Consider the following 18,271-nt stretch of genomic DNA (forward strand, 5'->3'; position numbering starts at 1 on the left):
AGATGTATCAGCATCTCAGGCTTTTTGAGCTGCTCAGTTCCAGAAGCAAAGCCATAAAGCTTTGGGTCTTTTGTTTGTGAGTCCCTTTAGACTAGTTAATGACGCAGTGTATGAGCTCACAACTGTGACGGCAGCACAAAGCTCCCATGAATGGATGATCCGCTTTTAGCAAATGTTCCCCCCCCCCACTTCTGTGAGTGAAGACAGATACATCCGCTCTGTAACCCTACATTTATTGTGGCCCTTGTGGTGGAAGTAAAAGGGAACTCTGCTCTCGCAGAGCTATTTATAATCCTCAGTGGCAGCGGTTGCGTTGCTTTGGGTGCTGTGGGTGGGGAGAGGGTGAAAGATGCTGGGGTCTGCAAACAGAAAAAGAAGGGTTTGCAGTGACAGGAGGGGGTTTAGGCGTGGGAAGGGGCAGGTGTCAGTGGCAGCAGGACCGGTGGCTGCAGCTGGGATTCACCCTCAAGCTCTGTTGGGTGCATATAAGCTTTTAGACTGGGTAAAGATGAATAGGAACACAGACTCATAATACGTACACATTCATGTGCACACTTTAAGAATCTTTACATTAAAGAATGAAAATGATTGCCTTATTCTAGGGATTTTCCTGTTTTTAGTATCACATTCTAGATGCTGGGAGGCACAACAAACCTAAAAGTGAGTGTGAGAAATCATTGCTAATGTTAGTTTTTTGACACTGTTTTTTTTCCATCATCAATCAACTATTTCTGCATGTGACAATTCAACCTTGATTCACCTATGATTAAGCTCATGCAAAGTAGCCCAAACAATAACGCAGCCCATTTTCTTCCTCTTCTTATTTGAAACAACATGAATGTGGTTCATCCACTGATAATTAAATAGAAAGGAATTCAACTATGTCAATACCATAGTCAACAAACCACACAGGTCTGTTGAATAATCTTGTTGTCTTGTCAAAAAAGTGCAAAAAAATAAAGTCTGATTTCTGCAAACTAATATGTTTTAATGTTTGCAAAAATTGCACATAATAAGACAGTGTTCAGAGTGTTGTTGAGGCATGTCAGGGTATAAAGTTAGGACATGATATACATTTGATTTTACTGCTTATAGCAAGATATAACACATGGATTTTGTGATTTATTTTTCTGAGATTCTAACTATATACGTGTATAGAGCAGGACAAAGTGGTCCATTTGATGATAGATTTTGGAATTTGGGATTTTCATGAACAAATATCTACACAAATAACAACACAAACAACAGATGGTCACTCACACACACACACACACACACCCACACACACACACACACACTTACCACTTTGGGTTTGAATGGCGGCTGGATTTCTCTGTTGGCCAGGCGTTCCCAGTCAATGCGTCTGAAGAAGGCCTGCTCTCTGATGTCCCTCTCACCCTCTGGGCCACAACCCAGACGCTTTGATGGATGCTTGGTCATCAGCTGGTGATAAACAAAGGTTTAGGAGATTTTACTGAGACAGTTTGGTATTTGAAGCAAAGCAAAGGTAAATGTACCAAATTAAAACCATGTATTGTTTTAATCTTTGCTTATTTCTGCTGAACTAGATAATCGCATCAGCGCCATTATGCAGAGGCAGGGTAACACTCACTGTTTTCACTAAACCAGCTTTAAAACAGATGCAGGAAATTACACCTTTTTTTTCATAGTTTGATTTTTTTTTACTTCAGCAGCCACTTTTAATTTTGTCCATTAATATTTTTTGCAAATGGCATTTAGACCAAACAATATAAAGGGTCAGGATAATCTGCTTCGTCGCTGGAACAGTGATGATGAAAGATATTTTTGGTGGCAGAATGCAGCTACAGGCTATAACATCATAATAATGAAGCCAGGGTAAGTTATTTAGGGCTTGATCACAGTAGGAGTCAGTAAGAGTATTAGGTATTTGCAAAAAAAAGATTTACGTAAAACTGGATTGAAGTAAATATAATTAGAAAATATGTGCTGCCTGTGACTGAAATGAAATACGGGTTTGTGTAAACCAACAAAAACAAACAAATAAAAAAAAGTGACACATAAGAAAAAACTTATCTGAACCAACCATGGGTCTGTTTTGCAAGCTTTTCTCTAAGTAAAAAACACTTAAATAGTTTTAAAATGTTAATATGCGCTAGTACATCACTGCTCTTCACTCACTATTATTAGGCAACAAAAAACTTACATTACGCAAAAACAAACACGATTTTGCATTTCAATAAAATAATTTGACGCCTGAAATCTCAAATAATTGTGTTACCGAATGCTTTATAATATATATATATTTTTGTCCTCAGAACATTACTCACTCCCTTGCAGATGGACACGGCTTCTTTCGACATGGACTTGGGGTAGGACACATTATGCTCCATGATAGACTGAAAGAGCTCGTCCTCATCTTCTCCGTCAAAGGGCGGCTGAAGAGGACAAAGTCACACAGTTCAAATAAAAGCCGTGGAACGTATTAAAGATTGTTCTGTTAAACCTGATTTGATACATGCCGAAATGGGGAATTGTACCGTGAGAGTTGAGCTACTGAAAGTAGTATTTGCAGCTCCGTGTGCTATGAAAAGATTTAATGTCTGGTACAGTAAGTTAAAACTAATCATTAAGTCCTGTTTCATTTTTTATTTTATTAAAGTGTTTATGTTTGTGATCCAACTTCAGTAAAAAACACATCTTCCTTGTTGCCTGGAAACTACAAGCCTTAACAAAAAAAACACTTTTCTCTTGTGTTTATAAGTGTTAGTTTAACATTTCGTTTAGAATAATGGATTTTGATGGTGTGAACATGGTGATTAAACAATTCACAATGGTTTACTGTAGTGAAAGAATCACGAAAATGTGTCCTTTTCTTTCTTGATTTGGACAAAGGTCAAAAACAAACCAACATCTTCATGACAATTATTTTGAGTTTTGCAGTTAAATGGCAAAGGAATGATGAAAAATATCCTCTTACAGTTTTCTAAATAAGAGAAAATAGTCACAATATTTCACACATTACCGTAGGTTTGCAGCTTCATTAAAAAATCAGAACGTGTTAAAGGAGGGAAAGGATAAGACTTATTTTACCTCTAATTACAAGTGAAAGAGACTCAGCTGCAACACTTTCGATCCTGATTCATCAGGATAAGGTAAAAGCTCCTTAATTCACTGACACAAACCACATATTACCTGTCCTGCCAGCATCTCATACAGAAGAACTCCATAAGCCCACCAGTCCACTGATTTTCCATAAGGTTGGTACGCTATAATCTGACAGGAGACAACAAAACGTCAGAATGTTACAACTTTGTTTTTAAATCACACATACCTCCCAATTTCTGCGCTGAGAAAAGTGACGAAGTGATTAACTTAAGTCAAGCAAATTGGGTTTTAATTTCATCTTTTCAAAACATTTACCTTTGATTACAGACAGGTAAAGATGGATGCGGTCCTGTTACTGTAGTGCAGTAGTAAAAAGAGTAAAAACATCATAGTAGCACTGAAAGCAGCATTTCTTCCATCTAAACGCTCACAAAATCAACCACCATTAGATACACTGAGCTATTTTGGGCTGCCATTAAAAAGGCGCTTTCTTGTACCATCCAGTTTGCCATCCTACATCTCTCTCCCACACTCACACGCACGCACACAAACACACACACGTGCACGCACACACAATAATAATAATAATAATCATGCTACACAGAGGCAAAGAGCTAAATCACAGCTGTACTTGCAGTGAACGGTCGGCAACAATTTGTCCAATTCACAAAGTTACAATTTGTTGTTTAGCTTTCTGAAGAAACTGCCCCCTGATTTATTGGCCAGGTGACAAGTAAATTGTTTTTCTAATTATAACAGAATGCAACATACATAAGGCATCAATTTATGTGCCAAAATTTCTTTTGATTCGCCTTGATTTTTTATTTATTTTTTGTCTCGATTGATTTTATGATGTCTCGATAAAGTTTCCTGTGAGAAACCAGGAGGAAGGGCTTCCCTCATCTCTCAACTGTGAGACGTAAAACTCCCTCATGACTCAGAGCAGACAGATGGGAGCAGACACATATAAATATACTGTAAATACACATATCTATAGTTAGTGAATCATCTCTGCTCTTTACTCCGAGTAATAACACAGTAAAATCAATCTTGACTCCCTTCTTACTTGTTACCATATTATGCTTTTCTTTTCTCAGCACACACAAATAGCATAAACAATGATTTCTCTCTGACCTCACGCTACATGCTTGTAATTCCCAGTGATTTCTATAGAACACAATACAGTATGATCCTGGTATACATAAATTACACAGTATGTAAGGTTATGTACTAACTGTTGTAAAAACACACTGGCTCGGGAAAACGTAATTGCAGGAACATGCAATTTAAAGTACATGCATAATAAGAAAATATTGAATTTTGAAGTGATGGGTATGTGAGGAAACAAAAACAGACCTCACATTTCTATTCTGTGCCGAAATGACCACTCTTGCCAGCAGCTGAAGAAGTTTGAATTTTCTAAAGTTCATATTGTGCTAAAATACAGACCCTAAAGTAATAGAGCCGAGCAAAAAGTTATCATCCCCGCTACACAGTTCCATGGTAGCCAAGTTAAAAAACATTAATTAATGGAATATAGAGATATTTTACTGTATCTTTGTAATATAAAATGTAAAATCAGAAACTATTCCATTACCCTGCATGTGTGCTTATATGCTTTTGGTTTTGGAAAACAAAAGCCGTTATTTTAGAAAGTTGAACTTGCAGTCCGTGATATTGAGGACAAAAAAGTGAAATAATATGCATGAATGATCTCTTGGGTTTCGTTGTTTTGTCCTGTTTTACACATCACAGTCTTCTCACCTCTGGTGCGATGTAGTCTGGGGTCCCGCAGAAGGTGCGTGTGGTCATGCCTTCATACATGTTCTCCTTACACATGCCAAAGTCAGCTATCTTGATGTGGCCCTCAGAGTCTAGCATTACATTGTCGAGCTTCAGATCCCTGCAGCAGAGAAGGGGGTTGTGAGCATACATCCACTTTTCTGTTTGCATTTCTGACAGTTCAATGCCTTTTTCGTGTCATTGTCCAGACTAGAGTCAGGATGCTAAACACAAAGTGCAATATGAACAATTGCTGTGAGTGCTTAAACAAACACACTGTGACCTTAGTCAAGGACTTTTGTACCTTCTATTCTTGGTTCTGCATCAGGATGATTAGTATGGGTTTAATGCTCCTTTTAAGGTTATCCGTGCTCTGCAGTTTACAACAAGACCAGCAACGTGTCCATTTTTTTATCTCTTTCTCTCATTCTCATTCTGTCTCTCTGGACCTGCTCACTTCTCCTCTCCTCTTTTTCTCCTTCTTTGTACCTGTCTCTTATCTCCAGATTCTCTTGTCCTTTGTGTCTAAACCACTTTATCATGCCGAACTCCACTTCCCTGTGGCTCTGCGTTCGCTCTGCTTCATCTCGTCTAGGTTTTCGTCAATTTCCTCCTCTTACGTTGCCTCGAAACTAGTTACTATTGATTTTTTTCTTCTTTTCCGTAGTCTTCAATGACTCACAGTCTTCTCATTGGATTTTCAACATCTATCTATCTATGTTTCTATCTATGCGATGACACCCACCTGTAGATGATTCCCTTTCGGTGCAAGAAAAACAAACCAACAGCAATCTCTGCAGCATAAAACCTGCATAATTGAAAAAAGTTGAAAAAAATTTGACAAATTGTTATAATAAAAAAACTCAATGCACAACTAACCATTATTGCTTTGTAATAATGTATAATTCATGCACAAGAACCCTCCTAAATTTATGACACAATCACTGCAAAGCACTGGGGTTTTTCAGCTGCCTGCAGGAGAACTTCCTTATCCCTAAAACATCCAGTATGTCTGTGTATGTACTTTAGAGTTTCCTTACACTGCCTGTGGCTCCTTGAACTTGCCCATTCGTTGGATATGATACATAAGGTCACCTCCATTAATGTACTCCATCACAAAATACAGCCGATCCTGCAACAAAAAGGTTATTGTCTGGTGAATTCTACACAAAGGAGCACAGTGTGTGCAGAGCACAAAAGAAACAGCACATTACAGTGAGCGATCTTAAGAAAGCAACACATAAATATAATATACTGCATGTAATATTCAGATATGATTATTGAAAACTGTAAAGCCTGCCAAAGAGCCTTATACAAAATCTTACAGAGAAATATGGTTTGCTTTCAAAGACATTAAAATGCCAAACATAATCCTTTCTTTCAGTGTGGCAGCTTAGTCATGTTATATGTCTGTATTATAAGTCAGGGAGCTTTGATCAGTAAATGTAGCTTTTATTCAAGACCCCTCGAGTCGCCCCGTCTATGAACAGAGCTGACGTCACATTGGCGACTTTGTATTCAAGAGAGGTCTCAGTTAAGTATCAATTTTCTCCAAAGCGCCGCAGGCAAAAGAGTGTAGAATAAATGTAAGTAGGAAATGCTAATACAGATGTAACGATAGACAGACAAACACAAGAGGACGCACAAATTGGTTTAATATGCCAGGGAGTGAAAGAATGATAAAGGAGCACAATGGCAACCTTTATATAACGTGTAGTGATATTTTTCCTTTCTGAGCGGTAAAAATGTTCAGTGAGCATCATGGCTATAGCAGTGGCTGAAGTCTTTACACACCACTGTCTGGAAGCAGGAGTGGAGCTGCGTAAGGAAGGGTGGTTTGTCTCTCTGGGCCAAGACCCTCTTCTCCACCATTGTACATTCAACATCGTCATCCTGGATCACCACGTCTTTCTTTAGGATCTTGATGGCGTACAGCTCCTCTGTTGACTTCATCTCTGCCAACATGACCTGCATCACAGAGCAAAGGTCACAATGGCTTAAAAAGATTTTGAATAACACGACAAACAAATGCTTACATCCCAATTAGGTCTGTGTTTGTGACTCTTACCTTGCCGAAACTGCCCTTTCCCAGCAATGCCAGGAAGTTGAAGTCGTTGAGTCTGACGCGGTCCATGTTACCTGAAGGCAGACTGAACCGCCGGTGGTCTGATGGTGTGATCACTTTCTTACCGTGGCCCAGCTTGGCTTTCTGCAGGGTATAACACAGGCAAGTATTTAACTTCTCCCCTGATGTTGGTCTCTTGAGAGAATTCCCAAAAAAGAAAACTGTTAAATTAAAGTCTTAAAGTCTCACTTGTAATTACTTGTCTACAGTCTTTCTGCACAATTCTGTTCAGTTCATAAAAGTATCTCTGTGAAGGGGCTGAAAACGCATAAACCAAAGACAAGGTTTTACATTTGGATGTACAGTAATTATGTTTAATTAGAAATAATATACAGTACAATGTATATTTATTAAATAATATCATTAGTGTTGGTATTTGGTTAAATAAATTTTTTTTTTTACATTTTCAAACCCATTCAAGATATTTTTATCGTGTTTTGCATGCTGGCCATTACATTCTTATACATGATGATAAGTTCTGTAATTGGTATGATTTGCTACAAGGTGCAACAACAGACGTGCTAACATCCCTCACCATCAAAGACAACTGGCTAGCTCCTATGTTCAGTCTCTAGTTCCATGTGGCATAAACACAGTGGTCTATTGTTTCCACTAGCAGGCCACTTTCTTTGTTATATTTAGACATCTTCAGTGATATTCACCAGGATCTCACCACTGAGGCATTAAGGGGAAAACCGTGAGATGGGAAGTCAGTGGGAGTGGTAAAGGGTGGGAGTGAGGGGGGGTACAAGTGTTCAAAGCATCCCTGTTGTTCTAATGACTGGCCTGCCAACTGGCTTTGAACAAAAAGACCAATTAGGACCCTACCAGCTCCCATCATGGCTCCAGCTCTATCTGTATCTGTCAGATAGAGCACGGAAAAGAGCCGGCTGGTGGGACACAGAGAGGCTGTTGCCAGGCCAACCATTTTTCTTCTCCTGATTGGAAATATACTCAAGATGTAACTATTTTATATATATATAATATAACTGCACTAGGCATGTCAGTATGTTTCCAAATAAAGACATTTATTGCAACGGTTTAAAGTGTCACAGTCAGACAAACTTTGGGTAATTCACCTTTAAAAACTAGAAAGGAGATTACTTTCTTACTAAATTATGATTTAAAATGTTTGGTTATCAATGTCACAAACCCGGCCTGAGCACTGCTGAAGGGGTGTGTGACTAAGGGAAGAACTAGTCTGGTTTATTGACCAAGATTTTCCCTGAATGAATGTAAACATGCGCATGTGACATATATACTCAGACATTATATTATACTAGTGTTGTTGCTTTAATCGTGCAGTAACATTGTGTCAAGAAATATTTGAACACCTTGGTGAATTTATAGATTGCACTACATGTACAAGTGCCCTTTTCAACTCATAGAGACACATACTGTTGTGCCACTATTACTTTTTCAAAATACATTAACATAATGAGTAAATATGTGACATTTGCCAATATAAAAAGAAAAACTCCACATCAGAAAAACAAACCTGTTTCACCACAAAGAAAAACTTAAATAGTCAGACCTATTGAAAATAATATGTATCAGTGGCCACACAAAGTACAGTAACAGTCAAACAGCCACACACCAGTCTTATAATAAGTATAACACTGCCACCATGTGGATAAATCTGGCATGCACACCACGCACATCAAGAACCTGTGAGTGTGTGTTCATTCACACTGTGAGTGTCCAACCATGCTTCAACAGTTTTCTACAGTCCAGACAGATGGCAGACCAGCAGAGGGTGGGATCAGGTCTGCACTGATAGTAGTAAAGGTGATGAAGCTACTAGAGTCCGAACCAAAGGTGGTTCTCACATTTACTAACAATAATCCTGCTGGGTGCTTGTGTTCAACGTAGGCAATGCCAAAGCTAATATGCGCAGCACCTGAATTTAAATTTTATATCAATATTAGCAGTGACCCCATGGCTGTTTCACGTGTCAGTTTGAAGTTGGTGTTGTAATTTTCCTTTTTTACGCTGGTTCATCGTTTGCACATTAAGGCCAATCACAGCAAATAATGGTGATGTGACCTTTGCACAACACGCTACAGGTGCTGCAAAATCCCGAGAATAGCCAGTGTGATTTATTTGATATTTTACTGTATATCTAAATAATGTGTAGCTTGTAGCTTTACAGATGTGTTCTACTAAATTGTTTGTGTGTGATTAAAGACGTGAAAGTCTGGGACAGAAAGAAGGGAAAACTGTGTGAGAGGAATTAGAGAAAGAAAAACAATACATGGCTAAAATTTATTGTGTGTTCTGTATCACAACAAGCAAATTAATGAGAGCTTTTGTTAGTAAATCAGATTAATTTGTGGAAGCCCAGCAGAGATCCACAAACAATCCTAATACAGTAAGTAAAGTGATGCAAACTGCAAGTGAGCAAAACAGATAAGAGCAGGCAGGAGAGCTACCTTGAGATAGTGGATATTTAACTGGCAGGCCTAGAAGAAAAAAGAAACTCACTTATTAGTGCTGTCAAAGGTTAGTTGATGTTTGCATGTGTGTCTTGCTAGAAAAAAAACAACATACACAAGTGGACAAATGATGAATCGTCCTTTTGATCTAGCTGCTTCAATCATTCATCTAAAGACCATAAAAATCAGAGCCATGACTAGAAAACAGAATGGCTCCTTTTCCGTCACATCTGGCTGCAACTCTGCATCTTGCACTTGTTTCCAAGGCAACCGCATAGTTGTCTGAAGACGCCGGCCTCGAAGGATAGTCAAGGTCAGCATTGAACATCGGGGAGAGAAGTGATAAATTAAAAACAAGACGTAGTGTCTTGAGAACTGCTGTAAGAAAATTTAATTTACACTCAGTATTAAACCACAGACACATGGAGCTGGACTTTAATAAAACCGCGCTCGCTTTCTTCCAGCTCCTCTTTTCTTTTCCTGCATCCCTTTAGGTTTTTAAACTTGTTTGCATTGCACTGGTTACTATCGCACTCACCTTCTACTTGAAATGGGGATGAAGAGTTAAGGGGTAACTTTACAGCGTAGAGTTTGTAGGAAAAGTGAAAGTCTTACTAACAGAAACCTGAAGTAAACAGTTGCAGAGAGCAAGGTTTCCGTCGAGATGATTAAAAAACCAATGTTTTTGCATCCTGCATTTGCATTGCATTTCCTAACCAAACAGGAATGTCGTCTTTAAAATATTGAGTAAGATTTTGTTCATATTTTCCCCCCAATTACCAGCTTTAAGTGATTCAAGACAAGATAAAGGTAGGTAGTATTTGTTTTGGACATTATACAACTTTTTAAATCAATATGCCCTTGCAGCTACAGGCCCCATAACTTTCACTATGAATTTTCACTTTTGAATATGAGTTTGATGATTCTTTGATGATTTTCACTGCATATAGACACAGACTGAAATCAGTGACTGCTAGGAAGTTGGACCACTACAGCGTGTTTCAGACAATGCTCAGATATAATGTAAGATATAATGTAATGCTTGTTAAAAACTTAGATCAAACTTCCAAAAACATTGACTGGCCTTAAAGCAATATCTGGGGGGGGTTAGAGAGAAACATGAAAAAATAACATGAAAATCAATAATAGGCTGATACATTAGAAAACAAGAAAGCAAAGGTTTTACAGATGTGTCTGGTTTCTCACTAATGTGGGTTTCAGATACTAAAAATACGCTGTGGGTAATATTCTTTGTATCTTCGATTAATGTACAGTACATACCCACAAAACTCACCGAAGCAGTTGCTGAAACACTTCTAGTCTGCAAAGATCTAGTCCAGTGGTTTTCCATCCTGGTCCTCAAGGACCCCTGCTTATTTACAGCTTCTGATTGACTAAAAACACCTGATGCAGGTAATCTGCAGTGGGTAGTGCAGGCTTAGTTTTAAAAACAAGCAGAGCAGGGGTTCTTAAGGGGCCAGGATTAAGAACCACTGATCTAGACCATACATACCATTGATATAACGAAAAACCCTGCAGGGGCTTCATTTGGACCATCTACATGGTTCCGCCTTCTGTATAACTTCATCTCCCACTTCAAAAAACTCAGCTCTGCACGTGAAATCATAGGGGGTCCTGCATACTGTACCTATACTACTACCCGGTTAAACTTGGAATGTAACACACAGCTATAAAAAATTGTCTATGTAATAACTCTGTGTTCATCTTCATCTAGACCTCTCATGGTTCTGAGGCTTCTACTTCTTTAGCATCATTTAAAACTGCTTATAGCTGTTCCTGTCTCAGAGCTCAGGTCTACAATCTCTATAGTAACAGGTGAGTATTAAGAGGAAGTGTTATAAATTCTTACGTGCAGCTGCACTTCTTACATAAGGTGCTCTGAGACTTCTGTGTTGTACTTGCGTTGCTTGATTTGTCTGTGCGGTTCATGCTGTGCATGTTTACCTTTAAAAAGTTATTTCCTTCAAATGTGACGCTTCTACTGTATATGAAATGTTCCCTAAAAATGAAAAGCATGCACTTTAATACCATGTGGAAGAGATGTCCCCCTCTGGCACACAGTGTGAAAAGCACAAGCAGAAACAAGACGAGGTTACCATGGTGACGGGAAAGAGGAGCACATTTTAATAAAGCGATTGAGTGATTGAGTGTATGCATAATGTACGGGTGTCAAGGTGTGAAAAAGAACACATAATCGGACTCAGCCCATCTCGCTCCTCACCTCGAACTTCTGTCGGAGCTCCAGGTTGACGTCATCCACCTCTGGGATGGGAACGTTGTAGTACTCACCCTCTTCTTGGTTCAACAACTTGTACCTGACAGAGAAAACAAATCGAAAAAAATAATAATTAAAAAGGTGAATGTTCATATTTACTTTCACTACGTGGTTGCAAATGATTGTATTTTCAAATTACTGTCTTCCACTGTTCACCCACACAGCTATAAATCATGTATTTCTGCACCATTTCAATCATAAGTAATCTGTGAATTTCCCATCTTTGAGTGTTTGCAGGTCTGTTCACTGTCAGCAGTGCTTTAGTCTTGACTCTATGTCTTCTCTAATGTACACATCCTCTGGCAACTTGTTGAATGGCCGGGAATATAGAGAACAATACACAGACCGACACACATAGTGTAGATAGTCATCTCCAGGCTGCCAGTGCCAGGCCTTCTTTTAGACATAAGTATCTGCTGGAGCTTCTAACTGCACCCGCAGTGGCAGTCGATCAGGCTCAGTTTAGGCTAGACTGCGGCAGGTATGCTAACACGGTGCATGAAAGAGTGACTGTAACACGTCTATGAGTGTGCGTTTGCCAATATGAGACAAAGCAGGCAAACAAAAGACAGAAAAATCAGACAATGACGCAAGCAGGTGTTTGTCAGAGTGAATGGGCGGCAGCTTTTGTTATGCTGCTGGTTTGAAGTGAAGTTGGCTGAAATCAATGTGGTCAGTGCAGTTGGCGAACTGCTTTAAGAAATTACCGTATTTAAAATAAAAAGTGGACCCACACTACTTTACTATTAATATTCATCATTTACTTTACTGTACTGCACTTCCAATCTGTAAAAATTTGTTTTAAATTATTCTACAAGTTTAAAGAATTCATTGTTCAAAGAATTTGACCTTTGATGACCTTTACAAGTGAAGAGACATTTACATTTATAATAATTTTAATAAAAATGTTATTTGCATGTTCCCCAGATCGGCTTCTAACTACATGTAATCCAATGTACTGATTACGTGTCCTATTTCGAATTATAGTTTGACATTGTGATATTTTCATACTTACTGATTAAATATTGGGTATAGTATCACATCCGAGCAGGGTTATGCTACAGGGACAGTTTTCACAAGTCACTTAATAAAAATAAAAAACAATGCAGCATTGTTACAAACAACAGAAATCAAAAGATGACTGACCATCCACATGTGGGGGCCTTGATGAGCTCGGACACTCCAAATGACATGGAGCCCATGAAGTCATTTCTGGTGGTCCGGTCCCAGTCCCACACCTCAATGGAGAGACGACGGTCTTTGTCTGATGCTTTGAGCTTACTGAGCACACACACAACCACACACAACATGTAAAAGTAACAATATGTAAAATGATCAAATCGTATCAACAGAAAACATTTTTCATTTTGGACCATTTTACTCTATTTTTATTTAAGATTTGTTAATCACAACACTCTGAGACTATATCAGCATTAAACATCCACACAGGCACAGCAGTGAACTCACACACAAAGATGTGACTCACAAGGTGAAGGACTCATTCCAGCAGGGGTTGAGAGATGAACGGATAGTCCTGGTCTTCTGTTTTGTCTCATTCTTTGGATCTGGGATGAGTTTGAGTTTGACGTACGGGTCTGATAAACCATTTGGATCCATAGGAATCAGGTTCCTGGCTTCACCCACTAGAAAAAAAGGAGACAAACAGAGTCTGAACACGTGTATGTTTAAATCTTCATGACTCCAATCTGACCCTGGGTTTAAAATGGACAGAGGTAGGCAAGCAGAGACAGGCGAGGTGAGTCACACCAAGGTTAGACAGCTGAAAAGGAATAATCTGATCTACCTTTGCAAATTTTGAATCCACACTGGCACAAATTAAGAACAAATGCCTGAATAGTAAAAACTAAAAATGTAAGTTAAAAAAAAGTAAGAAGGTTTGTTTACTTATCCTTTAATAGGATATACATTGGTTTAAATATATATTATGTTTGGATAAACCTGCCCATATCTAGGCATCACTTTTTTATTCTCTTTCTCTCATTTTCAGCTGCTTTGGTACATTTCTTTTACATTTTTGGTACCTAGGCCAGGTTAGTCAGATAAAATTACTGATGATTTGACATATTCCCAGATCTGTTGGTTATTCCAAAGCCATGTTGTGCTTGTGGCCATGGAAACATATCGGCAAATTTAAACTTACTCAGGAGCAGGTTTGTGCTCAGGTTTAGTCAGTGTCAACATAGGCTCTCAGATTGGAAAGGTGTTGGACAACAACAGATCATTCTGCTCTGTATTAGGCTCCTTAGAGGGCACATCTGCAGTATTTGTTTGTCCATGTGAGCAGTGGGGGAAGCAGATGCCAGTCTTGGTCAGCAATAAGTGATATTTATACTGTGATTTTCAGATAAACATGTAGATAGATAGAAAGATACTCAGCTCATGGCTCATCAAATCGGGCACATACGCTGATAACAGGTGCTGTGAAGCAAAGCATATTGTCAACATTTACTTGAAGTTGACAGTGTGAAACAACACCAACAGGATTGTAACACTGGTGGGTGTTCGGGTGCACGCATATGTAGAATCAACAAAAACTTGAAAAACTAACAAAAACAAAGCTTGCTTAAAAGTCTGCCTCAAACTTGTGTTATAAACCATGTACTTACATACCTAAGACAGGTGATAATAAAACTACACTCTCTGTGGCAAGAGAGAGTGCAATCTCTTACTGCACTGCCCGTGGTTGGGCGATAGGTGAGCAGATAATGTGAGGGAGGATTGGCGTTTCCCTGTGTGATAGCTGACAAATGGAATAAACTGGACTGCTGTAACGTAGCAACAGGAGAAGGGGGACGAGGTGGCTCGAACACGCCACTTTCACCATGGTGACAACATCCACTGTAAGTAGCCGGTGGGCCGACTCCACCTCTGCCCCACTTAGCAAGACCACGAGAGCACACAAACAAATGGCAGCTGTAGGACAGTCACACGAAATAAACAATAAATGACTGAGAGAGATGTCCCTCACCGAAAGACAGGAGGAAGCAGAACAAATAAGTTACGTAACGGAGAAAACAAGTTTTACGTTTCTGTCCGTGAAGACGCTTACAAACAACTACAACAGATGGAGAGCAGAAACAGGATCGCACTGATCCTCTAAAACTGTATTTACCAGCTCCAGCCTCCCCGCTCTGCATATTTAAATGTAATCAGACACAAAGGCTGAATGTTTCAGAGAGCCAGTGAGAACTTTCACACAAGGACACGTCCGCTGCGATTCTTCATTAAAACAGTGGTAATGTATTTTTTCACTCTGCAGCACAAATATTCCAGAAGTGAATACAAATCAAAGCCGACACTTCTTATCACTGTGTTCAGAGATAAGAAAGTGGAATAAAAACTGATGGAAAAGACAGATTAATGGCAGTAACACAAACGACAATGTGCTTTTCATTTAATTCAGGTGGAAGTGGAAAGAGCATTTGTGTCAAAAAATCCTATAAAAAAACGAATTCTTTATTAATTACAGTTAAGGAGTAAAAAAAATTGATAACATAATGAAAAAGCCCAAACCGCAGCTGTCATTAAATCTCACAGGATGTGACTGTGTTCCTGTCTTCTTCCAGTTTCATGCAGTAGAGGGTAGTGTAGGGCTCTCATTCAGAGTTGTGGATCACACAAAAAATAAAAAGCCAATGTCAAAAGCTTTTACCTCGTTCATGAATGTGTTGCTTCAACCTCAGAGTTAACTCCTTATCCAATACAATTTCTCAGCTACAGTGAAGGCCCCCCCCACCCCTCCCCCCCATCCTTTTGTCTCTCTCTCTTACTTTCTGTCTCTTGCTTGCCTACAAGCCCACACACACACACACAACAGAAGGAAAATCTCAGCATCCCACGTTCTCATGTAAATCCTCCCCTCTGCCGGCTGTGGCAGCGTTAAAGGCATCAGTCACTACCATGGCAACACAGGCACCAAACAACGCCAAAGCAAACTTCAACTAGCCTGTCAGCTTTGTTATCCCACAAAGCTGGCGACCTAAACGATCTTCTTCTTCTTTTCCTTTCGGCTGTTACCTTTCAGCGGTCCCCACAGCGAATCATGTGCTTCCATCTCGCCCTGTCCTCTGCATCCTTGTCTCTCACACCATCTAACTTCATGTCCTCTCTCACTACATCCATAAATCCGGTCAGTCATCCATAAATCTCTAGACCTCCAACCTCAGCAATCTTCTACAGATATATTCACATTCTGACTTTATCTCCAAAACATGACCTTTCCCTCTGATGTATTCATTCCTGATCCTGTCCATCCTCATCACTCCCAAAGAAAAACTCAACATCATAAGCTCTGCCTCTTCAGCTCTGCCTCTTCAGTGCCACTGTGTCTAAGTCGTACAACATTGGTCTCGCCATCCTCTTGAGCACATTTCCTTTTATTCTGGCTGACACTCTTTTCACAAAGCACACGTTCCAACCTGCCTGCACACACCTCTTAACTTCTTTTCCAAACTCTCTGTTGCTCTGAACCGCTGACCCTAAGTACTTAAAGTCCTGCACCTTCTTCACCTCTGCTCCCTGTAACCTCACCATTCCACCTGGGTCCCTCTCATTCACACATGTATGCTGCATTATATTTGCTGTGGCTAACCTTCATTCCTCTGCTTTCCAGAGCAGACCTCCACACCTCTAGATTTGTTCCCACCTGCTCTCGTTAACAGATCACAATATAACCTGCATCATAGTCCATGGAGATTCATTTCTAACCTCATCTGTCAGCTTGCCCATCACCAGGGGCTCAGAGCGGATCTTTGATGCAGACCCAGCTCCACCTCGGACTCCTCTGTCACACCTACAGCTCACCTCACCGCGGTCTTACAGCTCTCATACATGTCCCGCACCACTCTAACATACTTCTCTGCCACTCCAGACTTCCTCATACAATACCACAGCTCCTCTCTAAGCACCCTGTCATACGCTTTCTCTAAATTTACAAAGACACAATGCAACTCCCTATGACCCTCTCTGTACTTCTCCATCAGCATCCTCAAAGCATGAAACCATATTGCTGCTCACAAATGTTCACCTCTGCCCTCAGACCAGCTTCCACTACTCTTTCCCACAACTTCACTGTTTAGCTCATCAACTTTATTCCTCTGTAGTTGCTCCAGCTCTGCACATCTCCCTTGTTCTTAAAAATCAGCACCAGTACACTTCTCCATTCCTCGGGCATCCTCTCACTCTCCAAGATCTTTTTAAAGAAACTAGTCAGAAACTCTACTGACACCTCTCCTAGAGACGACCAACAGTAGCCCAATTTCCACCGCCGCCCCGTAAGTTAACAGCATCGATGGCGGTCTTTGTTAACCTGGGCCCCGACCGATCCGGTATGGAAGTCAGATTCGGTGTGAAAGTCATGATTCGCATGTTTAATTTGGCATGGTTTTACGTCGAATGCACTTCCTAACACAACCCTCTGCATTTGTCCACACTTGGGACTGGCACAAGAAGACACTGGCTTGTGCCCTTTTGTGGTTACATTCTGATGATCTAAACGATGCCTGTCGTAAATTTAATCTATGAATTTACATTTACATTTACCTGTTACAATGAAATTTGCGCTCTGCATTTAACCCATCCCCCTGGGGGGAGAAGTGAGCAGCTACTGAGTGTCTTGCTCAAAGACACACCCGATGTTTTACCCATTGAGCCACCAGGCAGCTAAGTTTATTATTATTATTATTATTATTATTATTATTATTATTATTATTATTATTATTATTATTATTATTATTATTATCCTCCTAAAACTGCAATGGAGCAACTTTTTGGAAACAAGTACAAGAGCCATTCCTCCACACTGCTCCCACTAGCAATTATTGGTGGAAATGGGCCAGTTTTTCATAAAAGGGACACAGTTAAAGCTTTTAATAGTAATTTTATCCCACTATGTGATGCACTTGATCTTATTCATATTTATTTTCAGCACTAACACTCCAGTATTGTACAACCATCTGCCTCCAAGCTCTCTCATTAGTAAATTTTCTCTCAGACCTTCCATCACATATTTACAAGTTTACTGTACAGTATAAAATGCAGGATAAAGTTAAACATAGGAATGTTTCCTGGGGAGGACAACCTATGGTCTCTTTGTCTTAGCAGGCCTGTTATTACTGCACCAATCATACACATTTTTATTTTAACTTTTACTACAAAATTCTCAAAATTCCTTCAATATGGAAGTCGGCTCCAATGCTTCGAACGTGTAAAGGTAGTGACACTGTGACATAAAAAAAAATCAAATTATATTAAAACTGTCTTTCCAAAATCCTGGACTGTACCCTGGACTGTACCCTCAAAATCCAGGGTACAGTCCAGGCTTCAATGTTTAAACCAAAGCTTGCTGCATATCACTTTTTTATTATGTGTTTCTTTGTCCTTCAGCCACAGCAGTCAGGCTTCAGACATTCTCAATGCCCAATAACTGCAACTGTACTTTGACATTGTTGGCTCACTTGATAAAAAACACGGCACTGCATCTTTTGCATCTGTCCAAGGCTTTTGATACTGTTGATCCCAATATTT

At 39.6% G+C, this 18,271-nt stretch overlaps 1 protein-coding gene across 2 annotated transcripts in view; it reads right to left on the reverse strand.

The window, feature by feature from the left end:
- prkcab (protein kinase C, alpha, b) overlaps nt 1-18,271 on the reverse strand; it is a 95,439-nt gene that overhangs the window by 2,763 nt on the left and 74,405 nt on the right. The window contains exons 6-17 of one of the 2 annotated variants that reach the window (XM_067476302.1): nt 13,212-13,368; nt 12,872-13,006; nt 11,672-11,765; nt 9,427-9,456; nt 6,938-7,078; nt 6,664-6,837; nt 5,910-6,001; nt 5,615-5,677; nt 4,852-4,990; nt 3,175-3,255; nt 2,310-2,417; nt 1,303-1,443 (exon numbers count right to left, since the gene is read on the reverse strand). In XM_067476302.1, the coding sequence (XP_067332403.1) occupies nt 1,303-1,443; nt 2,310-2,417; nt 3,175-3,255; nt 4,852-4,990; nt 5,615-5,677; nt 5,910-6,001; nt 6,664-6,837; nt 6,938-7,078; nt 9,427-9,456; nt 11,672-11,765; nt 12,872-13,006; nt 13,212-13,368 (1,355 nt within the window). The remainder of the gene's footprint in view (nt 1-1,302; nt 1,444-2,309; nt 2,418-3,174; nt 3,256-4,851; nt 4,991-5,614; nt 5,678-5,909; nt 6,002-6,663; nt 6,838-6,937; nt 7,079-9,426; nt 9,457-11,671; nt 11,766-12,871; nt 13,007-13,211; nt 13,369-18,271) is intronic. The other variant, XM_067476303.1, reaches the window with a different exon arrangement.

The sequence above is a fragment of the Channa argus genome, chromosome 15 (assembly GCF_033026475.1).
Source record: "Channa argus isolate prfri chromosome 15, Channa argus male v1.0, whole genome shotgun sequence".
NCBI classification, from domain to species: Eukaryota; Metazoa; Chordata; class Actinopteri; order Anabantiformes; family Channidae; genus Channa; species Channa argus.